The sequence below is a fragment of the Salmo salar genome, unplaced genomic scaffold (genome assembly GCF_905237065.1).
Source record: "Salmo salar unplaced genomic scaffold, Ssal_v3.1, whole genome shotgun sequence".
Classification (NCBI taxonomy): Eukaryota; Metazoa; Chordata; class Actinopteri; order Salmoniformes; family Salmonidae; genus Salmo; species Salmo salar.
Window position 1 is genome coordinate 32,289 of NW_025550663.1, and position 23,461 is coordinate 55,749.

The window sequence follows — 23,461 nt, forward strand, 5'->3', positions numbered from 1 at the left end:
CTTATTTAAGATGGAGAGGAAAGCACTTTTGAAGAGCAACCAGGCATCCTCTACTGACGGGATGAGGTCAATATCCTTCCAGGATACCCGGGCCAGGTTGGTTAGAAAGGCCTGCTCGCTGAAGTGTTTTAGGGAGCGTTTGACAGTGATGAGGGGTGGTCGTTTGACCGTGGACCCATTACGCACGCAGGCAATGAGGCAGTGAACTCTGAGATCCTGGTTGAAGACAGCAGAGGTGTATTTAGAGGGCAAGTTGGTCAGGATGATATCTAAGAGGGTGCCCATGGTTACGGATTTTGGGTTGTACCTGGTAGGTTCCTTGATAATTTGTGTGAGATTGAGGGCATCTAGTTTAGATTGTAGAATGGCCGGGGTGTTAAGCATATCCCAGTTTAGGTCACCTAACAGTACGAACTCTGAAGATAGATGGGGGCAATCAATTCACATATGGTGTCCAGGGCACAGCTGGGGGCTGAAGGGGGTCTATAACAAGCGGCAACGGTGAGAGACTTGTTTCTGGAAAGGTGGATTTTAAAAGAAGAAGCTTGAATTGTTTGGGCACAGACCTGGATGGTATGACAGAACTCTGCAGGCTATCTCTGCAGTAGATTGCAACTCCGCCCCCTTTGGCAGTTCTATCTTTTCGGAAAATGTTATAGTTAGGGATGGAAATTTCAGAATTTTTGGTGGCCTTCCTAAGCCAGGATTCAGACACTGCTAGGACATCCGGGTTTGTGGAGTGTGCTAAAGCAGTGAATAAAACAAACTTCGGGAGGAGGCTTCTAATGTTTATATGCATGAAACCAATGCTTTTATTGTTACAGAAGTCAATAAATGAGAGCACCTGGGGAATGGGAGTGATGCTGGGGGCTGCAGAGCTTGGGTTAACCTCTACATCACCAGAGGAACAGAGGAGGAGTAGGATAAGAGTATGGCTAAAAGAACTGGTCGTCTAATGCGTTCGGAAAAGAGAGTAAAGGGGGCAGGTTTCTGGGCACAGAAGGATAGATTCAAGGCATAATGTACAGACAAAGGTATGGTAGGATGTGAGTACAGTGGAGGTAAGCCTAGGCATTGAGTGACAATAAGAGAGGTTTTGTCTCTAGAAGCACCATTTAAGCCAGGTGCGGTCACCGCATGTGTGGAGGGTGGAACAACAGAGCTAGCTAAGGCATATTGAGCAGGGTTGGAGGTTCTACAGTGAAATAAGACAAAAATTACTATCCAAAACAGCAATAGACAAGGCATATTGACATTAGGGAGAGGCATGTATAGCCGAGTAATCATAGGGTCCAGTGAGTAGCTAGGCGAGTTGGAGGCACAGATTCAGACAGCTAGCAGGCCGGGGCTAGCAGCAGGCTAGCAGATGGGCCTCAGGGGGACGTCGCAACGGGGGAGCCTGTTGAAACCCCCTCGGACGGTTACGTCGGCAGACCAGTTGGGATGGATCGGCAGGGCTCCGTGTTGGCAGCAAGGGGTCCAGGCCAATTTGCAAAAGAGTTAATTGAAGCTCAGGAATTGCTTGATAGATCTATTCAGCTAGCTGGAAGATGGGCCTAGATTCAAGATTAGCTCCAGGCTAACTGGTGCATGCTTTGGGACAGAGGCGTTAGCCAGGAGTAGCCAGTCGGATAGCAGCTAGCTAACTGCGATGATCCGGAGTAAAGGTTCAGAGCTTGCGGTAGGAATCCAGAGATATGGTGGAGAAAAGCAGTCCGATATGCTCTGGGTTGATATCGCGCTGTGCAGGCTGGCAGGAGTTGACCGGGCTAAAGCTGGCAGATGTCCCAGTTAATGGTGATGGCTAACTAGCAGCGGCTAACTGACTACTAGCTAGTATATATACAAAGAAAGAAACAATATATACAAGGGACGGGATAAGACAATGAAAACATCCCACTGCTACGCCATTTATATCGACATAACCTGAAAGGTCGCTCAGCAAGGAAGAAGCCACTGCTCTAAAACCGGCATAAAAAAACCCAGACTACGGTTTTCAACTGCACATGGGGACAAAGATCGTGCATTTTGGAGAAATGTCTTCTGGTCTGATGAAACAAAAATAGAACTGTTTGGCCATAATGACCATTGTTATGTTTGGAGGAAAAAGGGGGGAGGCTTGCAAGCCGAAGAACACCATCCCAACCTTGAAGCACGGGGGTGGCAGCATCATGATGTGGGGGTGCTTTGCTGCAGGAGGGACTGGTGCACTTCACAAAATAGATGGCTTCATAAGGAGGAAGGACAATTATGTGGAAATATTGAAGCAACATCTCAAGACTGAAAGTTAAAGCTTGGTTGCAAATGGGTCTTCCAAATGGACAATGACCCCAAGCATACTTCCAAAGTTGTGGCAAAATGGCTTAAGGACAACAAAGTCAAGGTATTGGAGTGGCCATCACAAAGCCCTGACCTCAATCCCATAGAAAATTTGTGGGCAGAACTGAAAAAACATGTGCGAGCAAGGAGGCCTAAAAAACCTGACTCAGATACACCAGTTCTGTCAGGAGGAATGGGCCAAAATTCACCCAACTTATTGTGGGAAGCTTGTGGAAGGCTACCCAAAACGTTTGACCCAAGTTAAACAACTTATAGGCAATGCTACCAAATACTAATTAAAATAAAGTGGTGATCCTAACTGACCTAAAACAGGGATTTTTTACAAGGATTAAATGTCAGGAATTGTGAAAAACTGAGTATAAATGTATTTGGCTAAGGTGTATGTAAACTTCCGACTTCAACTGTAAACCAATGTCTCTTCAATAGATCTAACTTCTAGTGAAGTAGGAAACGCACAATGTTCTGCATATTAATGTTCCCTGACTTTCATCTGATGTTGGAACATTGATATGAGACAAGGAGTCCCAGAGAGAGAATACATCTTCTAGTGTTCATGTTAATAATGTTCTCACTGACATCCATCTACTGTACATATTTACAGATGAAATCATGGAGGAGAAGGGTAAGTAGTGGCTTCAGATCATCACTTTGCTAGATTTATGAAAGCACATTTTATGTTTATTTATTTGTTGACCACAAAGGGCAATCGGTAGTCGATACATCCATTTTTGGACTGATAAATGAATTATATGTAGCCATTAATACTTGAGGAATATAACTTATTAAATATTAAAGAGCTTAGTTTAACTGCCGTACTCCAAAATTCAAGTTTTTTTTACCTCAATGTTTGTAAACAAAGAAAATGTAAACAAACACTATATAGCCTCCAAACATATTTAAAACTAAAATGTTGATACAGTATCATGGATGGTCAGTGCTTGCATCCATAGCTCTGTCTATGAATTTGGGAGTAATATTATTTCTCCAGACCCTCCCTCAGCTTTTTACCAAAACAACAGTGGCTGGGATCACGCTTTGTTATTGTTTCAACTTCTGATTGGCCCTAGTTGTTCCTTCTGATGGTAGAACAGTGGTATGAGACAAGGGCCGGGATTCAATTAAAATAATATCACTCCATTATAACAAAGCACACTATAACAGACTTTTAAAGGTAGTTTAAAAGTTTGAGTCAACATGTGCAGTGTTTACCATGAATGTGATCTATGCGAATGCAGGTGGAAAATGCCTTTAAAATGTGCATTCTCAGCTGTGAAATGTCCTGCTGTATAGCACACATTGGATTGAAACTCGACCAAGGAGTCCCAGAGAGAGACTACATGTTCTAGTGTTCATGTTAATGATGTTCTCACTGTCTTCCATCTACTCTACATGTTTACAGATGTCCTCACTGAGAAGTTAGGTAAGTAGTGTCTTCAGATCATCATTCTGATAACATGATTAGAACCACAAAGTTAAATTTTCTCAAATTTACCAACTTTAAGTAGGAAAAAATGTAAGAAGGTTATTTTGAGCACATTGAAGATCTTCCTTCTGATGTTGGAACATTGATATGAGACAAGGAGTCCCAGAGAGAGACTACATCTTCTAGTGTTCATGTTAATGATGTTCTCACTGTCTTCCATCTACTCTACATGTTTACAGAGGTCCTCAGTGAGGAGAAGGGTAAGTAGTGGCTTCAGATCATCACTTTGATAACATTATGTAAACCGATGTCTCTTCTTTCTATAACTTCTAAAGAAGTAGAACACACATAATGTTGTTCACATTAATGTTCCCTGACTTTTCTTAATATCTATGTCTACAGCTGTGGTTGAGAAGGATCTCACTAGTCAATTGGGTAAGTTGTGTCCTTCATATCCCAGTGTCTTCAGACCATAGTATGGTGTTCTAGAACAGGATGTGTTGAGGCTGTAGAGGACCACTAGACTAGAGAGAGGTAGTCCCTGATACACCTGGATCACTGATGGACCAGCCACATTTAATTAATGAAATTAAGACGTGGTGGTAGGGTAGAATATCTTCATTGGAGAAGTTGTCTAACAGAGGTACCCTGGACTCATTTAGGTGATGGAACTCAATTAGGATTTGCAACGTTTGAGAAGTGATATGAGACAAGGAGTCCCAGAGAGAGACTATATCTTCTAGTGTTCATGCTAATGATGTTCTCACTGTCTTCCATCTACTCTACATATTTACAGATGTCCTCAGGAAGGAGAAGGGTAAGTATTGTCTTCAGATCATCACTTTTCTGGATTTACATAAACCATTTTATGTAGATGTTTTGTTGTTGAGCACAAAGGGACAATCGGTAGTTGCTACATCAAATGTTTTGTTATAAATGAAATGTGTGTAATTCTTGAAGAATATAACTTATACCATTTTAAAGAGCTTAGTTTAACTGTCTTACTCCATCAGAACATAAAATATAAGTTTATTTTACTTCAATATTTGTAAACAAAGTAAATTTAAACAAACACTATATGGCCTTAAAACATATTTAAAACTATAATTTTGATACAGTATCATGGATGGTCAGTCCTTGCATCCATAGCTCTGTCTATGAATTTGGGAGTGATATTATTTCTCAAGCCCCTCCTCAGCTTATTACCAAAACAACAGTGGCTGGGATCACGCTTTGTTATTGTTTCAACTTCTGATTGGCTCTAGATGTTCCTTCTGATGTTGGAACAGTGGTATGAGACAAGGGCCGGGATTCAATTCAAGGCGAATTATAACGCAGCACACTATAACAGACTTTTAAAGGTAGTTTAAGTTTGTTTACCATGAATGTGATCTATGCGAATGCAGGTGGAAAATGTCTTTAAAATGTGCATTCTCAGCTGTGAAGTGTCCTGCTGTATAGCACACACTGGATTGAAACCCGACCAAGGAGTCCCAGAGAGAGACTAGATCTTCTAGTGTTCATGTTAATGATGTTCTCACTGTCTTCCATCTACTCTACATATTTACAGATGTCCTCACTGAGAAGTTAGGTAAGTAGTGTCTTCAGATCATCATTCTGATAACATTATTAGAACCACAAAGTTAAATTTTCTCAAATTTACCAACTTTAAGTAGGAAAAAATGTAAGAAGGTTATTTTGAGCACATTGAAGATCTTCCTTCTGATGTTGGAACATTGATATGAGACAAGGAGTCCCAGAGAGAGACTACATCTTCTAGTGTTCATGTTAATGATGTTCTCACTGTCTTCCATCTACTCTACATATTTACAGATGAAATCATGGAGGAGAAGGGTAAGTAGTGGCTTCAGATCATCACTTTGATAACATTATGTAAACCGATGTCTCTTCTTTCTATAACTTCTAAAGAAGTAGAACACACATAATGTTGTTCACATTAATGTTCCCTGACTTTTCTTAATATCTATGTCTACAGCTGTGGTTGAGAAGGATCTCACTAGTCAATTGGGTAAGTTGTGTCCTTCATATCCCAGTGTCTTCAGACCATAGTATGGTGTTCTAGAACAGGATGTGTTGAGGCTGTAGAGGACCACTAGACTAGAGAGAGTTAGTCCCTGATACACCTGGATCACTGATGGACCAGCCACATTTAATTAATGAAATTAAGACGTGGTGGTAGGGTAGAATATCTTCATTGGAGAAGTTGTCTAACAGAGGTACCCTGGACTCATTTAGGTGATGGAACTCAATTAGGATTTGCAACGTTTGAGAAGTGATATGAGACAAGGAGTCCCAGAGAGAGACATCTTGTAGTGTTCATGTTAATGATGTTCTCACTGTCTTCCATCTACTCTACATGTTTACAGATGTCCTCAGGAAGGAGAAGGGTAAGTATTGTCTTCAGATCATCACTTTTCTGGATTTACATAAACCATTTTATGTAGATGTTTTGTTGTTGAGCACAAAGGGACAATCGGTAGTTGCTACATCAAATGTTTTGTTATAAATGAAATGTGTGTGATTCTTGAAGAATATAACTTATACCATTTTAAAGAGCTTAGTTTAACTGTCTTACTCCATCAGAACATAAAATATAAGTTTATTTTACTTCAATATTTGTAAACAAAGTAAATTTAAACAAACGCTATATGGCCTTAAAACATATTTAAAACTATAATTTTGATACAGTATCATGGATGGTCAGTCCTTGCATCCATAGCTCTGTCTACGAATTTGGGAGTGATATTATTTCTCAAGCCCCTCCTCAGCTTATTACCAAAACAACAGTGGCTGGGATCATGCTTTGTTATTGTTTCAACTTCTGATTGGCTCTAGATGTTCCTTCTGATGTTGGAACAGTGGTATGAGACAAGGGCCGGGATTCAATTCAAGGCGAATTATAACGCAGCACACTATAACAGACTTTTAAAGGTAGTTTAAGTTTGTTTACCATGAATGTGATCTATGCGAATGCAGGTGGAAAATGTCTTTAAAATGTGCATTCTCAGCTGTGAAGTGTCCTGCTGTATAGCACACATTGGATTGAAACCCGACCAAGGAGTCCCAGAGAGAGACTAGATCTTCTAGTGTTCATGTTAATGATGTTCTCACTGTCTTCCATCTACTCTACATGTTTACAGATGACCTCAAGAAGGAGAAAGGTAAGTAGTGTCTTCAGATCATCACTTTGATAACATTATTAGAACCAAAAATGTTGAATTTTCTCACATTTACCGACTTTAAGTAGGAAGAAATGTACTGTTATTTTGAGCACATTGAAGATGTTCCTTCTGATGTTGGATCATTGATATTTTTTTATTTCACCTTTATTTAACTAGACAAGTCAGTTAACATTAAATTCTTATTTTCAAATATGGCCTAGGAACAGTGGGTTAACTGCCTTGTTCAGGGGTAGAATTACAGATTTTCACCTTGTCAGCTCGGGGATTTGATCTTGCAACCTTTCGGTTACTAGTCCAACGCTCAAACCGCTAGGCTACCTGCCGACCCAATATGAGACAAGGATTCCCAGAGACAGACTACATCTTCTAGTGTTCATGTTAATGATGTTCTCACTGTCTTCCATCTACTCTACATGTTTACAGATGACCTCACTGGGAAGCTAGGTAAGTAGTGTCTTCAGATCATCACCTTAATAACAACATTATGTGAACCAATGTTTTTTTTATAATATTTCTTTTTAACCGTTATTTAACTAGGCAAGTCAGTTAAGAACAAATTCTTATTTTCAATGATGGCCTAGGAACAGTGGGTTAACTGCCTTGCTCAGGGGCAGAACGACAGATTTTGTACCTTGTCAGCTCGGGGATTCAATCTTGCAACCTTTCGGTTACTAGTCCAACACTCTAACCGCTAGGCTACGCTGCCGCCCCAAGTTACATCTTCTATAGACGTAACTTCTAGGGTAGTAGAAAACACACTAATGTTGATGTTCTAGAACAGCATGTGTTGAGGCTGTAGAGGACCACTAGACTAGAGAGAGGTAGTCTCTGATACACCTGGATCACTGATGGACCAGTCACATTAATGTTGATGTTCTAGAACAGGATGTGTTGAGGCTGTAGAGGACCACTAGACTAGAGAGAGGTAGTCTCTGATACACCTGGATCACTGATGGACCAGTCACATTAATGTTGATGTTCTAGAACAGGATCTATTGAGGCTGTAGAGGACCACTAGACTGGAGAGGTAGTCTCTGATACACCTGGATCACTGATGGACCAGTCACATTAATGTTGATGTTCTAGAACAGGATGTGTTGAGGCTGTAGAGGACCACTAGACTAGAGAGAGGTAGTCTCTGATACACCTGGATCACTGATGGACCAGTCACATTAATGTTGATGTTCTAGAACAGGATGTGTTGAGGCTGTAGAGGACCACTAGACTAGAGAGAGGTAGTCTCTGATACACCTGGATCACTGATGGACCAGTCACATTAATGTTGATGTTCTAGAACAGGATGTGTTGAGACTGTAGAGGACCACTAGACTAGAGAGAGGTAGTCTCTGATACACCTGGATCACTGATGGACCAGTCACATTAATGTTGATGTTCTAGAACAGGATGTGTTGAGACTGTAGAGGACCACTAGACTAGAGAGAGGTAGTCTCTGATACACCTGTATCACTGATGGACCAGTCACATTAATGTTGATGAAATTAAGACGTGGTGGTAGGGTAGAATATCTTCATTGGAGAAGTTGTCTCACAGAGGTACGCTGGACTCATTTAGGTGGTGGAACTCAATTAGGATTTGTGGCGTTAGGGAAATGATATGAGACAAGGAGTCCCAGAGAGAGACTATATCTTCTAGTGTACATGTTCAAAGCAAATTTTATTGGTCACATACACATGGTTAGCAGATGTTAATGCGAGGGTAGCGGTATGCTCGTGCTTCTAGTTCCAACAGTGCAGTAATATCTAACACTTCCCAAGAGCTACCTACTACACACAAATCTAAAGGGGTGAACGAGAATATGTACATATAAATATATGGATGACAGATGGCCGAGCGGCATAGGCAAGGGTCAGTAGATTCTATAAAATACAGTTTATTCATGTGATATGAGTAAAGTAAGATATGTAAACATTATTAAAGTGGCATTATTTAAAGTGGCATTGTTTACTGTGACTAGTGTTCCATTTATTAAAGTGTCTAGTGATTGGATCTCAGTGTAGGCAGCAGTCTCTCTGAGTTACTGATTGCTGTTTAGCAGTCTGGTGGCCTTGAGATAGAAGCTGTTTTTCAGTCTCACAGTCCCAGCTTTGATGCACCTGTACTGACCTCGCCTTCTGGATGATAGTGGTGTGAACATGCAGTGGCTCAGGTGGTTGTTGTCCTTGATGATATTTTTGGCCTTCCTGTGACATCGGGTGCTGTAGGTGTCATGGAGGGCAGGTAGTTTGCCCCCGGTGATGCGTTGCGCAGACCACCCTCTAGAGAGCCTTGCGGTTGTGGGCGGTGCAGTTGCCGTACCAGGCTGTGATACAGGCAGACAGGATGCTCTCGATTGTGCATCTGTAAAGGTTAGTCAGGGTTTTGGGTGACAGGCTAAATTTCTTCAGCCTCCTGAGGTTAAAGAGGCGCTGTTGTGCTTTCTTCACTACACTGTATGTGTGGGTGGACCATTCCAGTTTGTCTGTGAGGTGTACGCCCACGAACTTTAAACTTTCCACCTTCTCCACTGCTGTCCCTTCGGTGTGGATACAGGGGTGCTCCCTCTGCTGTTTCCTGAAGTCCATGATCATCTCCTATGTTTTGTTGACGTTGAGTGAGAGGTTGTTTTCCTGACACCACACTCCGAGTGTCCTCACCTCCTCCCTGTAGGCTGTCTCGTCGTTGTTGGTTATCAAGTCCACTACTGTTGTGTCGTCTGGAAACTTGATGATTGAGTTGGAGGCGTGCGTGGCCACGCAGTCGTGCGTGAACAGGGAGTGCAGGAGAGGGCTGAGCACACACCCTTGTGGGGCCCCAGTGTTGAGGGTCAGCGTAGTGGAGATGTTGTTTCCTACCTTCACCACCTGGGGGTGGCCCGTCAGAAAGTCCAGAACCCAGTTGCACAGGGAGGGGTTGAGACCCACGGCCTCCAGCTTGATGATGAGCTTGGAGGGTACTATGGTGTTGAATGCTGAGCTGTAGTCAATGAACAGCATTCTTACATAGGTATTATTTTTGTCCAGATGGGATAGGGCAGTGTGCATTGTGATGGCGATTTCGTCATCTGTGGACCTGTTGGGGCGGTTTGCAAACTGAAGTTGGTCTAAGGTGGCCGGTAAGGTGGTGGTGATATGATCCTTGACTAGCCTCTCAAAGCACTTCATGATGACAGAAGTGAGTGCGACGGGCAGTAGTTATTTAGTTCAGTTATCTTTGCCTTCCTGTGTACAGGATCAATGGTAGCGATCTTGAAGCATGTGGGGACAACAGACTGGGAGAGGGACCGATTAAATATGTCTGCAAACACACCAACCAGCTCGTCTGCGCATGCTCTGAGGACACAGCTAGGGATACCGTCTGGGCCAGCAACCTTGCCAGGGTTAACACGTTTAAATGTTTTACTCACGTCAACCGCTGAGAAGGGGGGGGGGGGGCGCAGTCTTGTTAGCGAGCCGCGACGGTGGCACTGTATTATCCTCAAAGCGGGCAAAGAAGGTGTTTAGTTTGTCTGGAAGCGTGACGTCGGAATCTGTTACGTGGCTGTTTTGTTTTTGTAGTCTGTGATTTCCTGTGGAACCTGTAACATGTTAATGATGTTGCATGTTTATTACTAAATAAAGATGACCTCGGAAGAGGGAGGGTTAGAAATTTGATATATATCTACATCTTCTAGTGTTCATGTTAATGATGTTCTCACTGTCTTCCATCTACTCTGCATATTTACAGATAACCTCAGGAAGGAGAGGGGTAAGTAGTGTCTTCAGATCATCACTTTGCAAGAATTATGTGAAGCATTTGAAGTCTTTTTTTTGTTGCTGATCACATTGAAGATGTTCCTTCTGATGTTGGAACAGTGGTATGAGACAAGGGCCGGGATTCAATTCAAGGCGCATTATAACACAGCACACTATAACAGACTTTTAAAGATATTTTACGCTTGAGTCGACATGTCCAGTGTTTACCATGAATGTAATCTCCGTGAATGTCGGTGGCAAATGCCTTTAAAAAGTGCATTGTTAGCTCTTATGTGCCCTGCGGTATACTGCACACTAGATTGAATCACGACCAAGGAGTCCCAGAGAGAGAATACATCTTGTAGTGTTCATGTTAATAATGTTCTCACTGTCTTCCATCTACTCTACATGTTTACAGATGAAATCAGGGAGGAGAAGGGTAAGTAGTGGCTTCAGATCATCACTTTGCTAAATTTACGTAAACACAATTTTTTTTGAGCACAATGGGACAATCGGTAGTTGGTGCATCCATTTTTTGACTTTTAAATTCATTTTGTACCCATTGATTCTTGAAGAATATAACTTATACATGATTAAATAGCTTAGTTTAACTGTTGTACTCCATCAGAACCCTAAATATAACCTTGTTTTATCTCAATGTTTGTAAACAGAGTAAATGTAAGCAAACTCTGTACAGCCTCCATACATATTTAAAACTATAATGTTGATACAGTATCATGGATGGTCAGTCCTTGCATCCATAGTTCTGTCTATGATTTTGAGAGTGATATTATTTCTCCAGACCCTCCCTCAGCTTATTACCAAAACAACAGTGGCTGGGATCACGCTTTGTTATTGTTTCAACTTCTGATTGGCTCTAGATGTTCCTTCTGATGTTGGAACAGTGGTATGAGACAAGGGGCGGGATTCAATTCAAGGTGCATTATAACACAGAACACTATAACAGACTTTTAAAGGTATTTTACACTTGAGTCGACATGTGCAGTGTTTACCATGAATGTGATCTCTGTGAATGCCGGTGGAAAATGTCTTTAAAAAGTGCATTGTTAGCTGTGAAGTGCCCTGCCGTATAGCGCACATTGGATTGAATCCCAACCAAGGAGTCCCAGAGAGAGACTACATCTTCTAGTGTTCATGTTAATGATGTTCTCACTGTCTTCCATCTACTCTACATATCTACAGCTAACCTCTCGGCCCAGACTATTAAGTAGTGTCTTCAGACCATCATTCTGATAACATTATTAGAACCACAAAAGTTTAATTATTTCGAATTTACCGACTTTAAGTAGGAAAAAATGTAAGAAGGTTATTTTGAGCACATTGAAGATCTTCCTTCTGATGTTGGAACATGGATATTAGACAAGGAGTCCCAGAGAGAGTCTACATCTTCTAGTGTTCATGTTAATGATGTTCTCACTGTCTTCCATCTACTCTACATGTTTACAGAGGTCCTCAGTAAGGAGAAGGGTAAGTAGTGTCTTTAAATCATCACTTTGATAACATTATGTAAACCGATGTCTCTTCTTTCTATAACTTCTAAAGAAGTAGAACACACACAATGTTGTTCACATTAATGTTCCCTGACTTTTCTTAATATCTATGTCTACAGCTGTGGTTGAGAAGGATCTCACTAGTCAATTGGGTAAGTTGTGTCCTTCATATCCCAGTGTCTTCAGACCATAGAATGATGTTCTAGAGCAGGATGTGTTGAGGCTGTAGAGGACCACTAGACTAGAGAGAGGTTGTCTCTGATACACCTGGATCACTGATGGACCAGTCACAATAATGTTGATGTTCTAGAACAGGATGTGTTGAGACTGTAGAGGACCACTAGACTAGAGAGAGGTAGTCTCTGATACACCTGGATCACTGATGGACAAGTCACATTTAATGAATAAAATTAAGGCATGGTGGTAGGGTAGAATATATTCATTGGAGAAGTTGTCTCACAGAGGTACCCTGGACTCATTTAGGTGGTGGAACTCAGTTAGGATTTGTGACGTAAGAGAAGTGATCTGAGACAAGGAGTCCCAGAGAGAGACTATATCTTCTAGTGTTCATGCTAATGATGTTCTCGCTGTCTTCCATCTACTCTACATGTTTACAGATGTCATCAAGGAGGAGATGGGTAAGTAGTGTCTTCAGATTATCACTTTGCCACATGTACTTAAACACCATTTTTTTGAGCACAAAGGGACAATCGTTGCTACATCCATTTTTGGACTTATAAATTAATTCTGTACCCATTGATTCTTGAAGAATATAACTTATTAATGATTAAAGATCTTAGTTTAACTGTTGTACCCCATCAGAACCCAAAATATAACCTTGTTTTATCTCAATGTTTGTAAACAAAGTAAATGTAGACAAACACTACATAGCCTCCAAACATATTTAAAACTATAATGTTGATACAGTATCATGGATGGTCAGTGCTTGCTTCCATAGCTCTGTCTATGAATTTGGGAGTAATATTATTTCTCCAGCCCCTCCCTCAGCTTTCTAACCAAAACAACAGTGGCTGGGATCACGCTTTGTTATTGTTTCAACTTCTGATTGGCCCTAGATGTTCCTTCTGATGTTGGAACAGTGGTATGAGACGAGGGCCGGGATTCAATTCAAGATACATTTGGGCCTCCCTGTTGCTCAGTTGGTAGAGCATGGTGTTTGCAATGGTGTTTGCAACGCCAGGGTTGTGGGTTTGATTCCCACGGGGGGCCAGTACGGGAAGAAGAAAAAAAACTTATGAAATGTATGCATTCACTACTGTAAGTCGCTCTGGATAAGAGCGTCTGCTAAATGACTAAAATGTAAATGTAAATGCATTATAACACAGCACACTATACCAGACTTTTAAAGGGTTTTTTCACTTGAGTCGATGTGCAGTGTTTACTATGAATGCGATCTCTGTGAAGGCAGGTGGAAAATGCCTTTAAAAAGTGCATTGTCAGCTATGAAGTGCCCTGTGGTATTGCGCACATTGGATTTAATCCCGACCAAGGAGTCCCAGAGAGAGACTACATCTTCTAGTGTTCATGTTAATGATGTTCTCATTGTCTTCCATCTACTCTACATATTTACAGTGAACCTCTGGGCCCAGAATCGTAAGTAGTGTCTTCAGATCATCACTTTGATAACATTATTAGAACCACAAAAGTTACATATTCTTTATTTTACCAACTTTAAGTAGGAAAACACTTTAAGAAGGTTATTTTGAGCTCATTGAAGATGCTCCTTCTAATGTTGGAACATTGATATGAGACAAGGAGTCCCAGAGAGAGAATACATGTTCTAGTGTTCATGTTAATAATGTTCTCACTGTCTTCCATCTACTCTACATGTTTACAGATTACCTCACTAAGAAGTTAGGTAAGTAGTGTCTTCAGATCATCACTTTGCTGGAATGATGTCAACATTTGAACTGCAATCCAGGTCATTTGGTTCTGCTATTTGATGAAGCACATGGATATTCACATTAATCGGTTGTATAAATAAACAACATATCTGACATTGTATTCCCATTTGAACATTGCTGTGCTTTCAATTAGCTGAAAGTGCAGTGATAGACATTTAAGTGACAACCAAACAAAACATCTAACATTGTTTTTCCGCTGTTATTTGGTTGTGCTTTTAGATGTTTGAAAACCTAGTTATAACACATTGGAAATGCAATTAACTTTTGGCAGTCTTTATGAGTGGGTGAGTATACTGTAGGTTGTAATCTCATTGATCAACGTCTCAACCAAATATCACCCAAATATCCATGTTGAGATAACGTAGTTTGCCCAGTGGGTAGTTTCTGATTGACCAGGATCACTGACGGACCAGTCACATTTATTTAATGAAATTAAGAAGTGGTGGTAGGGTAGAATATCTTCATTGGAGAAGTTGTCTCACAGAGGTACGCTGGACTCATTTAGGTGGTGGAACTCAATTAGGATTTGTGACGTTAGAGAAGTGATATGAGACAAGGAGTCCCAGAGAGAGACTATATCTTCTAGTGTTCATGTTAATGATGTTCTCACTGTCTTCCATCTACTCTACATATTTACAGATGACCTCAGGAAGGACAAAGGTAAGTAGTGTCTTCAGATCATCACTTTATTGTGGACAAGCATTTTTATGTTTATTTATTTAAAAAAAAAAATCTCAACTGTAATCCAGCTCATTTGGTTCTGCTATTAGATGAAGCACAGGGATATTCACATTAATCTAAAAAAATAAGATAAACAACATATCTGACATTGTATTTCAATTTGAACATTGCTGTGCTTTAAATTAGTAGAAAGCACAGGTATAGACATTTGTGTGACAACAAAACCCTAAATCTAAAATAGTTTTCCCAATGGAATTTGGTTGTGCTTTTAGATGGTTGAAAGCGTAGGGATAACACATTGGAAATTGAACACATTTTTGGCTGTCTTTTTAGATGGGTGAATATACTGTAGGTTGTAATCTCATTGATCAACGTCTCAACCAAATATTACCCAATTATCCACGTTGAGATGATGTAGTTTGCCCAGTGGGTAGTTTCTGTTACACCTGTATCACTGATGGACCAGTCACATTTATTTAATGAAATGGTAGAAAACACATATTATGCATATTCATGTTCCCTGACTTTTATCTGATGTTGGAACATTGATATGATACAAGGAGTCCCAGATCATCACTTTGAAAGAATAATGTGAACCATTTTATAAAGGCAATGTGTAATCCAAGTCAAAACTTTCCTTGAGGCCACAGGTACAGTTGAAATCGGAAGTTTACATACACTTAGGTTGGAGTCATTAAAACTTATTTTTCAATCACTCCACAAATGTGTTGTCAACAAGCTATAGTTTTGGCAAGTTGGTTAGGACATCTACTTTGTGGATGACACAAGTAACTTTTCCAACAATTGTTTACAGACAGATTATTTCACTTATAATTCACTGTATCACAATTCCAGTGGGTCAGAAGTTTTCATACACTAAGTTGACTGTGCCTTTAAAACTTCTTACATGTAGGGGGCAGTATTTTTTTCACGGCCGGATGAAATACGTGCCCATATTAAACTGCCTCCTACTCAAACCATTTTAAAGACAAGACTCTCGTTAATCTAACCAGACTGTCCGATTTCAAAAAGGCTTTACAACGAAAGCAAAACATTAGATTATGTCAGCAGAGTACCCAGCCAGAAATAATCAGACACCCATTTTTCAAGCTAGCATATAATGTCACAAAAAACAAAACCACAGCTAAATGCAGCACTAACCTTTGATGATCTTCATCAGATGACACGCCTAGGACATTATGTTACACAATACATGCATGTTTTGTTCAATCACGTTCATATTTATATAAAAAAACAGCTTTTTACATTAGCATGTGACGTTCAGAACTAGCATTCCCACCGAACACTTCCGGTGAATTTACTAAATTACTCACGATAAACTTTCACAAAAAACATAACAATTATTTTAAGAATTATAGATACAGAACTCCTTTATGCAATCAAGGTGTCCGATTTTAAAATAGCTTTTCGGTGAAAGCACATTTTGCAATATTCTGAGTAGATAGCCCAGCCATCACGGCTAGCTATTTTGACACCCACCAAGTTTGACCCTCACCAAACTCCGATTTACTATTAGAAAAGTTTGATTACCTTTCCTGTTCTTCGTCAGAATGCACTCCCAGGACTTCTACTTCAATAACAAATGTTGGTTTGGTTCAAAATAATCCATAGTTATATCCAAATAGCGGCGTTTTGTTCGTATGCGTCAAGACACTATCCAAGGGTGACGAAGGGTTACGCGCCCGACGCGTTTCGTGACAAAAAAAATCGAAATATTCCATTACCGTACTCCGAAGCATGTCAACCGCTGTATAAAATCCATTTTTATGCTATTTTTCTCGTAAAAAAGCGATAATATTCCGACCTGGGAGTCGTTGTTTTCGTTCAAAGACGAAAGAATAAAAACATGGGGTCGGCTCGTGCACGCGCCTCCAGTCTCTGTTCTCTGATCGACCACTATCTAAATGCGCTAATGTTTTTCAGCCAGGGCCTGCAAAGCCACCATTCAGCTTTTTGCCGCCTTCTGAGAGCCCATGGGAGCCGTAGGAAGTGTCACGTTACAGCAGAGATCCCCTGTTTTGGATAGAGATGATCAAGAAGGCCAAGAAATGGTCAGAGAGGGCGCTTCCTGTTTGGAATCTTCTCAGGTTTTGGCCTGCCAAATGAGTTCTGTTATACTCACAGACAGCATTCAAACAGTTTTAGAAACTTTGGAGTGTTTTCTATCCAAAGGTAATAATTATATGCATATTCTAGTTTCTGGGCAGGAGTAATAATCAGATTAAATCGGGTACGTTTTTATCCGGCCGTGAAAATACTGCCCCCTATCCATAACAGGTTAGTTATCACTTTTGCCTCATGGCAAGGTGCTCCATCGTGCTGGAAAAGGCATTGTTCGTCATCTAACTGCTCCTGGATGGTTGGGAGAAGTTGCTCTCGGAGGATGTGTTGGTACCATTCTTTATTCATGGCTGTGTTCTTAGGCAAAATTGTGATTGAGCCACTCCCTTGGCTGAGAAGCAACCCCACGCATGAATGGTCTCAGGATTCTTTACTGTTGGCATGACACAGGACTGATGGTAGCGCTCACCTTGTCTTCTCCGGACAAGCTTTTTTCCGGATGCCCCAAACAATCGGAAAGGGGATTCATCAGAGAAAATTACTTTACCCCAGTCCTCAGCAGTCCAATCCCTGTACCTTTTGCAGAATATCAGTCTGTCCCTGATGTTTTTCCTGGAGAGAAGTGGCTTCTTTGCTGCCATTCTTGACACCAGGCCATCCTCCAAAAGTCTTCGCCTCACTGTGCATGCAGTTGCACTCACACCTGCCTGCTGCCATTCCAGAGCAAGCTCTGTACTGGTGGTGCCCCGATCCCGCAGCTGAATCAACTTTAGGAGACGGTCCTGGCACTTGCTGGACTTTCTTGGGCGCCCTGAAGCTTTCTTCACAACAATTGAACCGCTCTCCTTGAAGTTCTTGATGATCCGATAAATGGTTGATTTAGGTGCAATCTTACTGGCAGCAATATCGTTGCCTGTGAAGCCCTTTTTGTGCAAAGCAAGGATGACGGCACGTGTTTCCTTGCAGGTAACAATGGTTGACAGAGGAAGAACAATGATTCCAAGCACCACCCTGTTTTGAAGCTTCCAGTCTGTTATTCGAACTCAATCAGCATGACAGCGTGATCTCCAGCCTTGTCCTCGTCAACACTCACACCTGTGTTAACGAGAGAATCACTGACATGATGTCAGCTGGTCCTTTTGTGGCAGGGCTGAAATACAGTGGAAATGTTTCTGGGGATTCAGATAATTTGCATGGCAAAGAGGGAATTTGCAATTCATTGGAATTCATCTGATCACTCTTCATAACATTCTGGAGTATATGCAAATTGCCATCATACAAACTGAGGCAGCAGACTTTGTGAAAATTAATATTTGTGTCATTCTCCAAACTTTTGGCCACGACTGTATTTCAAGGCCTACCTTCAAACTCAGTGCCTCTTTGCTTGACATCATGGGAAAATCAAAAGAAATCAGCCAAAACCTTGTAGACCTCCACAAGTCTGGTTCATCCTTGGGAGCAATTTCCAAACGCCCGAAGGTACCACGTTCATCTGTACAAACAATAGTACGCAAGTATAAACACCATGGGACCACACAGCCGTCATACCTCTCAGGAAGGAGACGCGTTCTGTCTCCTAGAGATGAACGTCTTTGGTGCGAAAAGTGCAAATAAATCCCAGAACAACAGCAAAGGACCTTGTGAAGATGCTGGAGGAAACAGGTACAAAATATCTATATCCACAGTAAAACGAGTCCTCTATTGCCATAACCTGAAAGGCCGCTCAGCAAGGAAGAAGCCACTGCTCCAAAACCGCCATAAAAAAGCCAGACTATGGTTTACAACTGCACATGCGGACAAAGATCGTACTTCTTGGAGAAATGTCCTCTGGTCTGATGAAACAAAAATAAAACTGTTTGGCCAAAATGACCATCGTTATGTTTGGAGGAAAAAGGAGGAGGCTTGCAAGCCGAAGAACTCCATCCCAACCGTGAAGCACAGGGGTGGCAGCATCATGTTGTGGGGGTGCTTTGCTGCAGGAGGGACTGGTGCACTTCACAAAATAGATATCATCAGGAGGAAGGACAATTATGTGGATATATTGAAGCAACATCTCAAGACATTAGTCAGGATGTTAAAGCTTGGTCGCAAATGGGTCTCCCAAATGGACAATGACCCAAGCATACTTCCAAAGTTGTAGCAAAATGGCTTAAGGACAAGAAAGTCAAGGTATTGGAGTGGCCATCACAAAGCCCTGACCTCAATCCTATAGAAAATTTGTGGGCAGAACTGAAAAAGCATGTAGGAGCAAGGAGGCCTACAAACCTGACTCAGTTACACCAGCTCTGTCAGGAGGAATGGGCCAAAATTCACCCAACTTATTGTGGGAAGCTTGTGGAAGGCTACCCAAAACATTTGACCCAAGTTAAACAATTTAAAGGCAATGCTACCAAATACTAATTGAGTGTATGTAAACTTCTGACCCACTGGGAATGTGATGAAAGAAATAAAAGCTGAAATCAATAATTCTCTCTACTAATATTCGGACATTTCACATTCTTAAAATAAAGTGGTGATCCTAACTGACCTAAAACAGGGATTTTTTACTAGGATTAAATGTCAGGAATTGTGGAAAACTGAGTATAAATGTACTCAGCTACGGTGTATGTAAACTTCCGACTTCAACTGTAAACCAATGTCTCTTCCGTAGATCTAACTTCTCGTGAAGTAGGAATTGCACAATGTTGTGCATATTAATGTTCCCTGACTTTCATCTGATGTTGGAACATTGGTATGAGACAAGGAGTCCCAGAGAGAGACTACATCTTCTAGTGTTCATGTTAATAATGTTCTCACTGTCTTCCATCTACTCTACATGTTTACAGATGAAATCAGGGAGGACAAGGGTAAGTCGTGTCTTCAGATCATCATTCTGATAACATTATTAGAACCACAAAGTTAAATTTTCTCAAATTTACCAACTTTAAGTAGGAAAAAATGTAAGAAGGTTATTTTGAGCACATTGAAGATCTTCCTTCTGATGTTGGAACATTGATATGAGACAAGGAGTCCCAGAGAGAGACTACATCTTCTAGTGTTCATGTTAATGATGTTCTCACTGTCTTCCATCTACTCTACATGTTTACAGAGGTCCTCAGTAAGGAGAAGGGTAAGTAGTGTCTTTAAATCATCACTTTGATAACATTATGTAAACCGATGTCTCTTCTTTCTATAACTTCTAAAGAAGTAGAACACACACAATGTTGTTCACATTAATGTTCCCTGACTTTTCTTAATATCTATGTCTACAGCTGTGGTTGAGAAGGATCTCACTAGTCAATTGGGTAAGTTGTGTCCTTCATATCCCAGTGTCTTCAGACCATAGAATGATGTTCTAGAGCAGGATGTGTTGAGGCTGTAGAGGACCACTAGACTAGAGAGAGGTAGTCTCTGATACACCTGGATCACTGATGGACCAGTCACATTAATGTTGATGTTCTAGAACAGGATGTGTTGAGGCTGTAGAGGACCACTAGACTAGAGAGAGGTAGTCTCTGATACACCTGGATCACTGATGGACAAGTCACATTTAATGAATAAAATTAAGGCATGGTGGTAGGGTAGAATATATTCATTGGAGAAGTTGTCTCACAGAGGTACCCTGGACTCATTTAGGTGGTGGAACTCAGTTAGGATTTGTGACGTAAGAGAAGTGATCTGAGACAAGGAGTCCCAGAGAGAGACTATATCTTCTAGTGTTCATGCTAATGATGTTCTCACTGTCTTCCATCTACTCTACATGTTTACAGATGACCTCAAGGAGGAGATGGGTAAGTAGTGTCTTCAGATTATCACTTTGCCAAATGTACTTAAACACCATTTTTTTGAGCACAAAGGGACAATCGTTGCTACATCCATTTTTGGACTTATAAATTAATTCTGTACCCATTGATTCTTGAAGAATATAACTTATTAATGATTAAAGATCTTAGTTTAACTGTTGTACCCCATCAGAACCCAAATAATAACCTTGTTTTATCTCAATGTTTGTAAACAAAGTAAATGTAGACAAACACTACATAGCCTCCAAACATATTTAAAACTATAATGTTGATACAGTATCATGGATGGTCAGTGCTTGCTTCCATAGCTCTGTCTATGAATTTGGGAGTAATATTATTTCTCCAGCCCCTCCCTCAGCTTTCTAACCAAAACAACAGTGGCTGGGATCACGCTTTGTTATTGTTTCAACTTCTGATTGACCCTAGATGTTCCTTCTGATGTTGGAACAGTGGTATGAGACGAGGGCCGGGATTCAATTCAAGATACATTTGGGCCTCCCTGTTGCTCAGTTGGTAGAGCATGGTGTTTGCAATGGTGTTTGCAACGCCAGGGTTGTGGGTTTGATTCCCACGGGGGGCCAGTAAGAAGAAAAAAAACGTATGAAATGTATGCATTCACTACTGTAAGTCGCTCTGGATAAGAGCGTCTGCTAAATGACTAAAATGTAAATGTAAATGCATTATAACACAGCACACTATACCAGACTTTTAAAGGGTTTTTTCACTTGAGTCGATGTGCAGTGTTTACTATGAATGCGATCTCTGTGAAGGCAGGTGGAAAATGCCTTTAAAAAGTGCATTGTCAGCTATGAAGTGCCCTGTGGTATTGCGCACATTGGATTTAATCCCGACCAAGGAGTCCCAGAGAGAGACTACATCTTCTAGTGTCCATGTTAATGATGTTCTCACTGTCTTCCATCTACTCTACATATTTACAGTTAACCTCTGGGCCCAGAATCGTAAGTAGTGTCTTCAGATCATCACTTTGATAACATTATTAGAACCACAAAAGTTACATATTCTTTATTTTACCAACTTTAAGTAGGAAAACACTTTAAGAAGGTTATTTTGAGCTCATTGAAGATGCTCCTTCTAATGTTGGAACATTGATATGAGACAAGGAGTCCCAGAGAGAGACTACATCTTCTAGTGTTCATGTTAATAATGTTCTCACTCTCTTCCATCTACTCTACATATTTACAGATGAAATCAGGAAGGAGAAGGGTAAGTAGTGGCTTCAGATCATCACTTTGCTAAATGTACGTAAACAAATGTTTTGAGCACAAAGGGACAATCGGTAATTGCTAAATTCATTATTGAACTTATAGATGAATGATATGTACCTATTGATTATGGAAGAATGTAACTTATTAATGATTAAAGATCTTAGTTTAACTGTTGTACCCCATCAGAACCCAAAATATAACCTTGTTTTATCTCAATGTTTGTAAACAAAGTAAATGTAAACAAACACTATATAGCCTCCAAACATATTTAAAACTATAATGTTGATACAGTATCATGGATGGTCATTCCTTGCATCCATAGTTCTGTCTATGAATTTGGGAGTGATATTATTTCTCCAGACCCTCCCTCAGCTTTTTATCAAAACAACAGTGGCTGGGATCACGCTTTGTTATTGTTTCAACTTCTGATTGGCCCTAGATGTTCCTTCTGATGTTGGAACAGTGGTATGAGACAAGGGCCGGGAATCAATTCATGGCGCATTATAAAGCAGCACACTATAACAGACTTTTAAAGGTATTTTATGCTTGAGTCGACATGTGCAGTGTTTACCATGAATGTGATCTATGTGAATGCTGGTGGAAAATGCCTTTAAAAGTGCATTGTTAGCTGTGAAGTGTCCTGCTGTATAGCGCACATTGGATTGAATCCCGATCAAGGAGTCCCAGAGAGACTAGATCTTCTAGTGTTCATGTTAATGATGTTCTCACTGTCTTCCATCTACTCTACATGTTTACAGATGACCTCAAGAAGGAGAAAGGTAAGTAGTGTCTTCAGATCATCACTTTGATAACATTATTAGAACCAAAAATGTTGAATTTTCTCACATTTACCGACTTTAAGTAGGAAGAAATGTACTGTTATTTTGAGCACATTGAAGATGTTCCTTCTGATGTTGGATCATTGATATTTTTTTATTTCACCTTTATTTAACTAGACAAGTCAGTTAACATTAAATTCTTATTTTCAAATATGGCCTAGGAACAGTGGGTTAACTGCCTTGTTCAGGGGTAGAATTACAGATTTTCACCTTGTCAGCTCGGGGATTTGATCTTGCAACCTTTCGGTTACTAGTCCAACGCTCAAACCGCTAGGCTACCTGCCGACCCAATATGAGACAAGGAGTCCCAGAGAGAGACTACATCTTCTAGTGTTCATGTTAATGATGTTCTCACTGTCTTCCATCTACTCTACATGTTTACAGATGACCTCACTGGGAAGCTAGGTAAGTAGTGTCTTCAGATCATCACCTTAATAACAACATTATGTGAACCAATGTTTTTTTTATAATATTTCTTTTTAACCGTTATTTAACTAGGCAAGTCAGTTAAGAACAAATTCTTATTTTCAATGATGGCCTAGGAACAGTGGGTTAACTGCCTTCCTCAGGGGCAGAACGACAGATTTTGTACCTTGTCAGCTCGGGGATTCAATCTTGCAACCTTTCGGTTACTAGTCCAACACTCTAACCACTAGGCTACGCTGCCGCCCCAAGTTACATCTTCTATTGACATTACTTCTAGGGTAGTAGAAAACAC

At 40.6% G+C, this 23,461-nt stretch overlaps 1 protein-coding gene across 5 annotated transcripts in view; it reads left to right on the forward strand.

The window, feature by feature from the left end:
• The window catches only part of LOC106595664 (trichohyalin), a 64,966-nt gene that overhangs the window by 10,569 nt on the left and 30,936 nt on the right, over positions 1-23,461 (forward strand). For 2 of the 5 annotated variants that reach the window (XM_045713912.1, XM_045713913.1), the window contains exons 5-27: positions 2,942-2,962; positions 3,740-3,760; positions 5,597-5,617; positions 5,760-5,792; positions 6,151-6,171; positions 6,925-6,945; positions 7,390-7,410; positions 10,690-10,710; positions 11,116-11,136; positions 12,165-12,185; positions 12,328-12,360; positions 12,826-12,846; positions 13,802-13,822; positions 14,067-14,087; positions 14,773-14,793; positions 19,722-19,742; positions 19,985-20,005; positions 20,148-20,180; positions 20,646-20,666; positions 21,617-21,637; positions 21,882-21,902; positions 22,663-22,683; positions 23,128-23,148. In XM_045713912.1, the coding sequence (XP_045569868.1) occupies positions 2,942-2,962; positions 3,740-3,760; positions 5,597-5,617; positions 5,760-5,792; positions 6,151-6,171; positions 6,925-6,945; positions 7,390-7,410; positions 10,690-10,710; positions 11,116-11,136; positions 12,165-12,185; positions 12,328-12,360; positions 12,826-12,846; positions 13,802-13,822; positions 14,067-14,087; positions 14,773-14,793; positions 19,722-19,742; positions 19,985-20,005; positions 20,148-20,180; positions 20,646-20,666; positions 21,617-21,637; positions 21,882-21,902; positions 22,663-22,683; positions 23,128-23,148 (519 nt within the window). Of the gene's footprint in view, positions 1-2,941; positions 2,963-3,739; positions 3,761-4,002; positions 4,024-4,165; positions 4,199-4,559; positions 4,581-5,333; positions 5,355-5,596; positions 5,618-5,759; positions 5,793-6,150; positions 6,172-6,924; positions 6,946-7,389; positions 7,411-10,689; positions 10,711-11,115; positions 11,137-12,164; positions 12,186-12,327; positions 12,361-12,825; positions 12,847-13,801; positions 13,823-14,066; positions 14,088-14,772; positions 14,794-19,721; positions 19,743-19,984; positions 20,006-20,147; positions 20,181-20,645; positions 20,667-21,616; positions 21,638-21,881; positions 21,903-22,662; positions 22,684-23,127; positions 23,149-23,461 lie in introns of all 5 variants that reach the window. The other 3 variants (XM_045713909.1, XM_045713910.1, XM_045713911.1) reach the window with 3 other exon arrangements.